The sequence below is a fragment of the Psittacula echo genome, assembly GCF_963264785.1.
Source record: "Psittacula echo genome assembly, chromosome: 2".
NCBI lineage: Eukaryota > Metazoa > Chordata > Aves > Psittaciformes > Psittacidae > Psittacula > Psittacula echo.
In genome coordinates, this window is record NC_137737.1 from 7,038,446 (window position 1) to 7,051,169 (window position 12,724).

A 12,724-nucleotide genomic window follows, 5' to 3' on the forward strand; every position below is an offset into this window, starting at 1 on the left:
AGAGAGACAAAATGCCTTGGCAAGGTTAGGTAGTCTGTGTGAACAGTCCTTCAGAAAAATCACTTGATAAGGCCACTTTTTAAAAATACAAAGCAAATTAGTAAGTACACATCTCATTTTAATCCATACAAGCTCTGCTTCAAAACCAGCTTATTTTATGGACTAGTAAAGCCAAACTTAACTTAGGTACTTTTTTTTTTATGAAGACATGAATAATGACATTTGAAGGTACAGACATCATGTTTAAGTGACATTTCTTAGCAGTTTCAGCAAGCTACATTCAATTAGATTTTAAAGAGCCGTTAAACAACATACTTTAATTAGGCTGAGACTGTACAAAGTTAGTAATTAAGAAAGACAAAAAAAAAATTATATTGAAGAAGTCCAGAGAGGCCAAAGGAGGTGATCCTGCCCCTCTACTCTGCTCTCATGAGACCCCACTTGCAACACTGGGTGCAGTGCTGGTACCCTCAATTTAAGAAGGACATGGAGCTGTTGGAGTAAGTCCAGAAGAGGCCATGAGGATGCTCAAGGGCTGGAGTACCTCCTATATGGAGACAGGCTAAGAACACTGGGGCTGTTCTGCCTGGAAAAGAGAAGCTATGTGGAGACCTCAGAGCAGCTTCCAGTGTCTGAAGGGGGCTACAAGGATGCTGGAGAGGGACTCTTCATCAGGGACTGTAGCGACAGGACAAGGGGTGATGGGTTCAAACTGAAACAGGGGAAGTTCAGGTTAGACAGAAGGAAGAAGTTGTTCCCTGTGAGGGTGCTGAGGCACTGTCACAGATTGTCCAGAGAAGTGGCAAATGCTCCATTCCTGGCAGTGTTCAAGGCCAGGCTGGACAGGGCCTGGGGCAGCCTGGTCTAGTGGAAGGTGTCCCTGCCCATGGCAGGAGGTTGGAACTGGACAATCTTAAGGTCCTTTCCAACCCTAACCTATGATAATGGGTACAACAATCCACTTGGTAGCCCCTTAGGTGTCAAAGGTAGTACTTCTGTATTCTTAAATGAATTCAGCTCTATCTCCTAGACAGAAAGAAAAATTAGAACTAAATAAACAACACCGATTATTGGGCAAGCACTGATTTCTTAATTGACCATTTCTTAGCGAGACAGCCATAAAATCAACCAAACATAATTGAGACTTGTGTGCAGTTTTGGGCTCCACAAGGAAAGGATATAAAAACATTACAATGTGTCCCAAAAGGGTTTAAAAAGACGGTGAAAGGACTAGAAGACATGACTTAGGAGGAACAGCTAAGAATACTAGCTTTGCTCAGCATGGAGGAGTCTGACCTCGCTGCTGTCTACAGCTTCCTTATGAGGGAGAGTGAACAGGGAGGTCTGATCATAGGCTACCAAGGACCCTAAGTTCCCTATCTGCAGAGCTGCTTCCCAGCTAGTTAGCCCCCTGGGTACACTGGTGCACAGTGCTATGCTTTTGGGTTTTTACGCTACTGTTCAAACTCAGAGCACCCAGATTTTGAAGAGAACATGAAGTTTTACCTAACCATTTCAAGATGATACAAGAGAAATATACAAGTAAGGAAAAAACTACAACTTTGCTATAAGTAGTTTCATCATCCTAAGAGAAGCACCTACTACAGAATGGATTTTGCATAAGAACAAATGTATTACAAGTTTTCACTTTCCTGTTCACCCTTACAGTGGGGTACTCAATGCTTCATAGCAACTCTCTGATATCTTCAGTTTAGGCACATTATACCATGTCTAATGACCCAGCTGTCATCATGCAGGCAAACCCCAAAACTACATTCAGCAGCACTTACGGAAACTGATGGGACAAAAGAAAATACTCATTGTCAATAATGTCTATTACTCGAGGGGGGCCTACAAGGATGCCGGAGAAGGACTCTTCATAGGGGACTATAGCAATAGGACAAGGGGGGATAGGTTCAGATTGAAAGAGGGGAAGTTCAGGTTAGATAAAAGGAAGAAGTTCTTTACTGTGAGGGTGGTGAGGCGCTGGCACAGGTTGCCCAGGGAAGCTGTGAATGCTTCATCCCTGGCAGTGTTCAAGGCCAGGCTGGACAGAGCCTTGGGCGACATGGTCTAGTGTGAGGCATCCCTGCCCACGGAGATGATCTTAAGGTCCTTTCCAACCCAAACCAGTCTGGGATTCTATGATTAAATATAAATGCCACCTGTCCCTTCTAGGTGCATACGGCTAGAAATTAGAAAGGTGTAGCAATGTGAATAATCAGTTTAGCATTACCTTGTTTCTTATATTCTTCCCCTTTGTCTCTCATACTCATTACCCAAGTCTCAACAATCAATGACCACTGGCAAAATATCCCAGATGGGCTGCACATCTGCCATGACCCAAAACTGTCACTCCTCAACCCCAGCTGCTTCCCCGATCTACCCTGAGAACAGAAATATCTTTCATATTTAAGCTCACAGTCATACGCTCAGTCTGCCCATGAAGCTGCAGGGGAGAAGTCAGTTCCCATCTTAATATTGTACAAGCACAACTTGAAACTTACCTATAAGATGGCTCTTCATAACATAGTATGGGTTACAACAACAAGTAATGAGCTCCAGGACAATATGACAATATCTGTGTTAGCTTAAGTACTGTAAAGCAAATGTAGAAATGGTGCATCATCCAGGCTGATCATTGCTAGCAAAGCTATTTTTAGTGCAGTACACCTATGTAAGGCCCTTTATTCCAATACATATATGCTGTACAAAACATTTCAGGACCAGAGTTGACTTGCAGCCTCACAGCACAGAAGACAGACAAGCAGACATTTGCCTGCAGCAGCTTCCTGCAGCAGCTTCTCTTAACTGAAACTATCACTCTCTACTCTCTGAACCATGTCCCAGGCCATTCCACTTCCCACAAGGCAGCTGTCAAGCAGAGAGAAGAGGCAGAGGATGCTATTTAAGATATAGGCTAATCATAACATTATCTGAATTAACATCAGGGTGCTGCAAAAGTAGAGATTCGTATTTTCTTCATTCCAGCCACAAAAGACAAAGATTCTTCCAGGCAGAAACCTAATGACTCTAGAAACATGAAATGAGTTAGCTCATCAGGTGATCCCAAAGTGACACTGGTTACCTGAAAGTCTACCCAGACTACAAGAAAATTAAGAGATGTGCTAAAAATACAAAATACCATAAATGACTCTGGGCAACTATGTTATTTCTAGCTACATGCTCAAGTCACAGTTACATAATAGTTCTTCTATCATTAAATACCCATAATACATGATAAACCATTAAATGCAAGGCTAGAATAAGGATCTTGAAAAGCTATTCCCTCTCCTCCTCAACAGCCACACTTGGTAAAACAAAAATTAACCTCGACCTGCATCATAAAAGCCAGCACGTAAAAGAACAACTGAAAAAAATAAAAATCCTTCTGGCACTTCTGATGTTCAACCCCAATCCAGGTTGGGTTTCTAAACTGCTCTCTACCTGTGAGCCCCTGCCTACATCACAGACTGGTTTGGATTGGAAGAGACCTTAAAGACCATCTAAGCTTCGATAATAGAATCCCAGACTAGTCTGGGTTGGAAAAGACCTTAAAGCTCATCCAGTTCCAATCCCCTGCCACAGGCAGGGACACCTTCCACTAGACCAGGTTGCTCCAAGCCCCTGTGTCCAACCTGGCCTTGAACACTGCCAGGGATGGGGCAGCCACTGCTTCTCTGGGCACCCTGTGCCAGCGCCTCAGCACCCTCACAGGGAAAAACTTCTTCCTTATATCTAACCTGAACCTCCCTCTATCAGTTTAAAGCTTAACGTGCCCACTGCGGCCAGGTGAGATGACACCTGCCTCAGCAGACACCTCCTGCCTGCCCAGACCCCTGGCCCCGCCGCGATCCCCGCACAGCCCTGGGCTAGGACACGTCAGGCTGCGTGTGGGCTCCGCGGATGCGGGTGGGCACAGCGCGGTGAACTTTTCCAGAAGCCAACCGCCTCGCTGTGTTTGTTAGTCACACACCGAAGCTCGCACGTCCCTCCTCAGGCAAAGTTTCCCGCTCCCCACAAAGGCCCGTCCAGCCATTTTGGTCACCAAAGGTTCCCACAAGCTGCGACGGGCCAAGGGGAGGGGGCGGCAACAGGTGGTGGTGCCGCAGCCCCGCAGCCCCACGACACGGCAGCGCTCGCTCGACCGGCACGGCGCGGCCGTCTGCCCGACAAGCTGCTGGGCGATGAGCTGCTTCTCCCCTCCGCAACCATCCTGCCCGCTCCTCCGAGCACAGCGACGGCACTCACCTGAGCCGGGCCGCGCCTCCGCCATGCCAGCGAAACCCCCTCCCCACGGGTCCGGCTTCCTGCCTGCCGCGCATGCGCCCAGCCAGCTCACTCCCCCCCTCTCCCTCTAACACCCCCCGCCCCCCTGAGGGAGCGTTGCTACGAGCGCGCAGCCGCAGAAGGGCTCCGAGCGGGCGGGGCGAGCTTGCAGCCGGGGCGAGTGGGAAGACGGGAGCGTGCTGTGGGGCTGCAGAGAGCGGGAAAGGCAGCGTTGGCACGGGAGTGATGTCGGTGTGCTGCGGTGGTCTGTCAGTCATAAAGACATGGCATGGTGTGCGTTGGAAAGGACTTAAAGCTCATCCAGTTCCAACCCCTGCCACGGGCAGGGACACCATCCACTAGAGCAGGTTGTGCCAAGCCCCTTTGGCCAGCCTGGGCTTGAACACTGCCAGGGATGGGGCAGCCACAGATTCTCTGGGCACCCTGTGCCAGCGCCTCAGCACCCTCACAGGGAAGAACTTCTAAATCTCTCCTGTTTCATTTTGGACCCATCACCCCTTGTCCTATCAGTACGGTCCTGGAGGAATAGTCCATCTCCAGCATCCTTGTATAGAATCATTGACCAACCAGGTTGGAAAAGCCCTTTCAGCTCATCCAGTCCAACCGTTCCCCAGCACTGCCAAAGCCACCACTAACCCATGGCACTGAGGCCTCGTCTCCACGGTGTGTGAACACTTGCAGGGACGGTGACTGCAGCCCTGCCCTGGGCAGCCTGTTCCAATGCCTGAGCACCCTCTGGGGAAGGAATTGTTCCTCAGCTCCATCTAAACCTGCCCTGGTGCAGCTTGAGGCCGTTTCCTCTTGTCCTGTCCCTTGTTCCTTGGGAGCAGAGACCGACCCCACCTCACTCCATCCTCCTGTCAGGCAGTTGTAGGGAGCGATCAGGTCCCCCCTGAGCCTTCTCTTCTCCAGACTGAACCCCCCAGGTCCCTCAGCCCTTCCCCATCACACTGTGCTCCAGGCCCTGCACCAGCTCCGTTGCCCTTCTCTGGCCCCACTCCAGCACCTCAATGTCTCTCTTGTAGTGTACCCCCTTCAGACACTGGAAGCTGCTCTGAGGTCTCCACGCAACTTCTCTTCTCCAGGCTGAACAGCCCCAATGTTCTCAGCCTGTCTCCATACAGGAGGTGCTCCAGCCCCTGATCATCCTCATGGCCCCCTCTGGACTTGCTCCAACAGCTCCATGTCCTTCTGATGTTGAGGATACCAGAGCTGCACACAGTGCTGCAAGTGGGGTCTGACGAGAGCAGAGCAGGATCACCTCCCTCGACCTGCTGCTCACGCTGCTTTTGTTGCAGCCCCGCACACGGGGGGTTTCTGGGCTGAAGCGCACACTGAAGCCGCTCATGTTCAGTTTCTCATCGACCAACACCCCTAAGTAGTCCTCTGCAGGGCTGCTGTGACACAGCTTGATGACTGCAGCCTTTCCCTGACATGGGCTTTGAGCGCTGGCAGCATTCCAGAGCCTGGCTCAGGGCATTGCGTAAGAGAGATGCATAGGGTAGAAAGGAGAGATGTATCATCAGGGATATATGGCATCCTGCACTGCTCTAGAGGCAGCAGAGCCACACTCTTGTCATCCCAGATGAGTACTGGAGCTTAAGTGTCAGTTGGAAAGCCCACACCAGGATTCCCATGCCCCACAGAACGCACGCTGTGTGGTACTGCAGGCTGGAGCCCCGGTGCTGAGCCATGGTGTGATCACACCTCCCTGCAGAGGTTTGCAGTGCCATGGTTACCGTACCAGAGCAGTTCTGTGCTGCAGCGTGGCTCCACCGTCCTCACAGAGCTGCTCATCTTTCCAGACGCTGCAAATTAAGTTCACATTCAGAAGTCAGTCTTCCAAGATCTGGCTTTCATTGAAAAAGGCCTCCTGCTATTTGTGAAACAACATCTGTTCTTACGCCATTATCAACCTCAAGAATCACTCTTCACTTGACAGATGAAAGTGCCAGGCAAAAGAGTTGCTGTTCAGATAACGAAAGCCTTCATCTACATATAGAGGGATTGTACTGTCACCTATTAAAACAGACTAGAAATACAGTTCTAGAAATCCACAGAAATGTCCAGAAGTTTGAAATGGAGAGCTTTTCCACAAAAAAAACCTCCAATAATCCATAACATTGAGAGACATAGACAATATGCATTATTGTGATTGTCACATAGAGACTGTCCACTGAAAAATAGGAAACTGAGGCACTAGTAACAATATGCTCCATCCCTGGCAGTGTTCAAGGCCATGTTGGACGGGGCTTGGAGCAACCTAGGGGTCTAGGGGAAGGTGCCCCTGTCCGTGGCAGGGGGTTGGAACTGAATGAGCTTTAAGGTCCCTTCCAACCCAAACCATTCTGTGATTCCACAGCTCTGCAGAAGGACACCTCAGAGGCAGTGCTGCACACAGTGTCTGCATTCTGCCCTCCACACTTCCCTGATGAAATCCTTGCATCAAAGTTCCACCTGCTGCATAGTTCTTCCCTTCCTCATGGGCAAAGTTCATGGCTCCAAAGCCCTTGAAGCACCAGTGGGCTTATTGAAGAAACACTACCTGTTGAAACACAGCCAGATTCCTGCCCCTGCTGCAAAGGAAGCTTGCAAACCAGTATGGCAACATCCATGTTTTGCCATGGATTTTGAGTGTGTTTGAAGTACTTTGCTGTATGTAAACATTGTGGCCATCTGAGGTTGCAAAGAAAGGTATGTGGCAGGGGCATCCTTTTGGAGGTGATGCATGCCTTTCCTGCTACTGTCAAGGTTCCCAGATAATTCTCTGTCACGACTGTAGAGATGCGATCACAACATTCACATAGAACCACCACAGATTTTTAACACTGCTTTGTATGATTATCAGCACTACTACTTCAATGTCTACACTTAAGTTTGGCCAAAATAGTTCTTTTATCTTTTCATTGTCATTTTTCCTTTTCAGTCCAGGGATAGGGGCAATAACCTCCCCACTGTATCTTACGCCCTCCATTAAACTATATGTTTTCTTTGTACTTTGTAATGCTAGAATATTTATCTCCACATACTTTTGCCATTTATCACTCATTTCTTTTCTCACTGGCTGGGTTTTTTTCCATCTGACCACTACGACTATTAGGAAGCAGCAGGGAGAGATTGCCCCATATGGAAAATAGAGCTGGGAGCCAGCAAATACCACAATACCTGAGCAAGAAGAGCAGAGCAAGTTCATCAACACTTCAAGCAACAGGCCTGTAGTGACAGGGCAGCTCAAGCCAGAAGTCAAGACAGTGGGTAAGGACCAGAGGGAAGTAGACACAAACATACCTGTAATGTAGTTCAGGCAGACACTAAGGACAAAAGCATGAATTTCAAAGCAGTGTGGGAAGGAATGAGGGACAGGCACCCACTGAGGCTTCTCAAAGCCTGACAGCTACTTATAAAAATTGGCACTGAGGCCATCCAGATAAACCCTCATGGTGATGGGAAGGGACATGGGGAAGATGTACTCAGGGCCCTTACAGTCACAGATCTACCCTATATGCAGTAGGGATGCTGGTGCACAGCCTTGCCTTCAAGGGAGATGGGAAGGTAGGAAAGCAGAGGGAAGTAGGGAAGCAGAAGGAAGGGAATCCGTAGCCGTAACTTGTCAGTGCCAGCATGCCAAAGAAGATAAATCTGCTAATAGAAACATACTCTCCTGAGCTGGCATCATGGTGTAGTCATTCTTAAGTCATTTTTAAATGGTCATAGTAAGGTCAGTGACTGCTCGGAAGATGCCTTGACATGAAGAGAGCAAGGTTGCCATGATGAGGTCCTGGTGAGGAAGACAAAATGGACTACAGCCAATCAACTGCAAGTCCAGATGTTCAGCATGAGTCTCACACAATAAATACCCTTTTGTGCACAGGATTTCTTGGAGTTCCTGATATTTAAAGAAGCTGCTCCTGGGTGTTTCCAAATGTCACTGGGGTTACGATCCCTGCAGCCAGAAGCAGCAGTTTAATACAGTGCCATCTACCCCTTCAGAAGGCAAAGGATGAGTTCTAAGATGCTGTGTGCATTTTCCATTGCATCACACAGTGATGTTCTGTCTCTTTTGTCCTTTCCTTCTCTACATATAGCCCTTATAGACAAGCAAAAAAACCCAACAAACCACCAATTTGTGCTTTGATTTAAGAAAGAAAAAACCCAAGGAAACCACCTAAAAATGAAGAAACTTATTAAAAATGGAGGGGCAGCTACAATAATTATGTCTTTGTGGGTTACATGGAGACTTTAAGGATACCATACTGGAGGCTCAGGGCAAATGCATATACAGGGAAAAATGAACCTGTCATGGTTCAGCAGGAGGGACAAGAGAGCCTGTTGCTGGGGACAACTTTTCAGAAGCCTCCTTCCAAAACCTAAATTTGGTCCTAATATCAAAAATAGAATCCAAACTTGTGACAGATGAAAAGTCAACCACACCATGAGACAGGCCAAAAGGGTTTGAAGAACAACTTGTATAAGGCATAAAATCTAATAATAAATCCCTTTTTGAACACTTCAGGCTCTGGAAGCCTGCCAGGCAGTCTGCAGCACCAGGGAGATTAAAAGAAATACAGAGAGAAGGACAGAAAATCTAAATGATTTCTTTACATCTGTGTTCATTACAGCAGAACTGGATGAGATTCCCAAGCCAGTTCTTCTTTATGGGGGGACTCACCAGGGATTGTGTCTTAGAAGAGTCACTATGGAACACAGAGGTTATGGAATTTACAGGCAGAATTAATACTAACAAATCACAAGGAGCAGATGGTGTATAACAGCAACTCTAAAAGACTTAAGGGAGAACTACAAACTATCCTCTGTTATAAAACTGCAATGGTAGCAGGAGACAGGGATGTGTCAGCTGTAATGTCATTTGTTTATAAGGATGCCGTAAGAAATCTAGAATAGTATAAGCCTGATGTCTATAGCAGGCAACTCAATAGAAACTGAAGATATGTTAGAATTACTGAGTATATGCATGAAGGTGCTGTCATACAGATGAGTCAAAATGGCTTTTGTAAAGGGAAGAACTGCCTCACACTCCTAGCGAAACGTTTATGAGTCAACAGGCTTGTGGCTAAGGGAGATAGATCCTGGAATCCTGACCATGGATTTCTGGAAGGTATTTAGAGAGGTCACTCATCAAAAGCTCTTAAAAGCCACACTGCCAAGAAATAAATAATGGAGAGGTAAATAGCTGGTTGAAATATGGGAAATATGAAAGTAGGAGTCAATAGTCCATTTTCACAGTAAAAGCAGGTCACAAGTAGAGTCCCACAAGGATGTGTTCTGGAACCTGATCTGGAAATGGCAGTGTCAGTCTGCTCTGGAACAGTGTTATTTAGAGCAACACCAGCAATGTCAGGCTGACAGCTGCAAGCAGAAGAGTCTTAGGATATTGAGTGGCTCTTCACCCATTTCCTGGAAAGGCTCTTTAGAAGGGAAGGGGCGAAATGAAGAGCAGGCATTACCTCAGGAGCAGCTGGGACATAATGCAGATGTGCCGTGGCACTGTGTGCTGTCAGCTCTGCGGTAGCAGGATTTCTCAGTTCTCAGCAGCCAACTCTTCCAGCAGATGGAACAGCTCAAGCCACACACAAACAGCTCCCTTTGAAGATCTCTGTTCCCCTTCTTGTTCAAACAGTGCAGAGCAGCACTGCCTCCTGCAGCCCCAGCTAGTGAAAGCCCGACTCTCGGGAGCACCCAGCCACTCAGCATCAAAGCCAGATGTGCTCTGCATGACTTGGCAGAGGAAAGATATCAGCAGCCTTGGCAGAAAGCGTGAGTGGACGCATCCTGTGAGACTGCTGCTGTGGATATAAACTGTGGTTGCCTGCACATGCATTGGAGAGGCAGAAATGAAGAGGCTGAATGTGTCTGTGGAGAATGCAGCTAGGGAAGGGAGCCAGGGGAAACTTGGAGAACTTGCCAGCATACGGATGCAGATGGAAAGAGAGAAATCAGAGCTGCTTATTTATGTATTTATTGACTAAATATGCCAGAAGGCCTTTGCAGCCCTAGCTACATGGCCACCACAGACCAGACATGGTTCATGTCTATTGTGAGCCAACACCTAATAGTCTTCCCATAGACTTGTAAGAGTCAGCCATAGGAAGGCTCCAGTGACTTCTTTTCTTTCCAGAGGGATGTGCTTACATAAGACAGACCCCACAAGGTAGACTCAGAGATCACTTTTCATATGTTATGTTTCTGTACCTACCTGTAATTTCTGAGGCGTGCAGCACAGACCTGGGACACCAGAACCAACCCTTCTTTTGGAAGCAGGTCCCAACACTACTTTTCCTGATGAACAGCTTATGGAGGACAAGTTCTGAACTCCTGACGTAGCGCTTTTACCCAGACAAAAAGGTGGCCTACAGCAACTGCTCCCTTTCACACACTGCTAAGATATTGGATGAGCCCCACAGGGCTCCACAGGGCTTGCATCTTGGTTTGAAGCCTCCAGCTCTGCTGTCCTAGGTGAAGAAAGGGGCAGGTTTTCTCACAGGCCTCAGAAGGTGGTGAAAGCTGTCTGGCATGAACAGAAACTGCTGTGAATCACCCACAGACAGCATGTTGTGTCACCAGGAACTAAGCACTGATCACCAGTCTGCAGGTACAGTGTCATTTTAGAATGGCATCCATAGAGACAAGAGAAGAGTGAGATGTGCGTGGCATACTAGAAAGACATGCTGCTGATTAGGACCAAAGGCCTTTATGCTACAGGACTCCTGGCAACTAGCTTCTGATTTGCATGGAGCTGACACCCTAGTTTGGGAGAAGAAACTAGCTGTATAAACATAGAATCACAGAATCAGCCAGGCTGGAAAAGACCTTCAAGCTCATCAAGTCCAACCGTTCCCCAGCACTGCCAAGGCCACCACTAACCCATGGCACTGAGGCCTCGTCTCCACGGTGTGTGAACACTTGCAGGGACGGTGACTGCAGCCCTGCCCTGGGCAGCCTGTTCCAATGCCTGCATGACTTCACCCTTTGGGGGAGGAATTGTTCCTAATACCCAATCTAATGAATTGTATCTTGCAGAATTTTTGAGCATCCATAGTTCTACCTGGAAAATCTCAATGAGTAAGTAGTATTATGTGCTGCTGAGATGCCTAGTATAAACACAAAGCATCTCCAATGCCATTCATGCAAAATCCAACGTATTGGACTTACCATGCATATCCTTCTCAGTTAACTACACTTCCAACCAGAACACAAGGCACTTGCTCCAGGTGCATCTGTCATGTGTACAGCTAACGTGCAGTGGATCTGCAGTGACATGCAGTAGTCACACAGGGATGTGACTACTACTGCACCGTGTAGTCACATCCCTATGATTTCTGGTCAGCCTTTCCTATTTTATGTAACTTCAAGGAACACAATACAAGAGGAGTCTGCCAATGTTGTGTCATCCAGTTTACCACAATAAGTTTTAGAGTTTTTTTTTAAGAAAGATCTTAAACTTTAAACATGATGCATTTCAAATAGATCCTTGAAAACAGAATGTTCTCCTTCCTCTACCATTTCTCACTCAAATATCAGATGCAAACAAGTAAAAGAATTCAGTGCATGCAGTTAAAGTACAGGAGGACCATGCCAAATAATTTAACCACCTCCCAATCCTGAGAAGAGGCACTAAGAATGATACTTTAGGCATGATACAGAAAAAATCTTTGATGCCATGGTAACAGAACAAAGAACCAGAGCCCCTCTCAGAGTTATTTTGATAATCAGAAGAAACTGTACCTCTGAATTGATGAGCAGCCTATGGCAACAAAGCTGTTTTCCAACATCTGAGAAATCAGGGGGGCAAAAAAAATCTAAAATAGAAGTATTACAGTACTGAAGAAATATGCACAGAGCACTCAGAAAACAGGGTGAAGAAGGAGAAAGCCAGAGGAGGGAGATAAGTATACGGCACATCATTTTCACCCTGAACTTGGAGTTGGCTCACTCAGATGCCTACACAATGTCCATGAGACTCTAGGGAACAGAAGCTTTTTGTGTCCTGTAGTACACTCAGCTGAAAAACCTCCTATATATCTCTTCTCAGGCCTCTGAGTCCTATGCAGTGATAACCCAGCAGATGAGTCTGCAATGCTGCTGTGTCTGGATCTGTCTTACACTAGAGGAAAAACCTGAAAAAATGAGTGAAAATGGAGCTATTCAGAAGAGCCAAAAATTGTGTATTCTGCCTCAGATTCCTTTACTGTCAATTTTTGTAGCAGAAACTCCTAATTCTGCAGAATGTGTGTGTGTGCATATGGATCTGGATAGGAAGTGAGGGAGAGAAAGACAGAGGAGAAAAATAGGAAGACATTTGGATATACCAGATAGCCAAAAGGCAAAGGACTCCTATAACTATGATTAGCTGGCAGCATAATTAAGTAGCTCTTCCTCAGATTCAACACTGAGGCTGACACTGTTCAACATCTTC

General features: G+C 47.0%; 1 protein-coding gene across 1 annotated transcript in view; it reads right to left on the reverse strand.

Moving 5' to 3' along the window:
* The window catches only part of NFX1 (nuclear transcription factor, X-box binding 1), a gene marked incomplete at its 3' end in the record, with an annotated part of 48,265 nt that extends 43,980 nt beyond the window's left edge, over positions 1–4,285 (reverse strand). Inside the window, exon 1 of the mRNA XM_080610733.1 lies at positions 4,252–4,285. Coding sequence (XP_080466859.1) covers positions 4,252–4,276 — 25 coding nt within the window. The 5' untranslated portion in view covers positions 4,277–4,285. The remainder of the gene's footprint in view (positions 1–4,251) is intronic.
* Between the last annotated feature and the right edge of the window lie 8,439 nt (positions 4,286–12,724).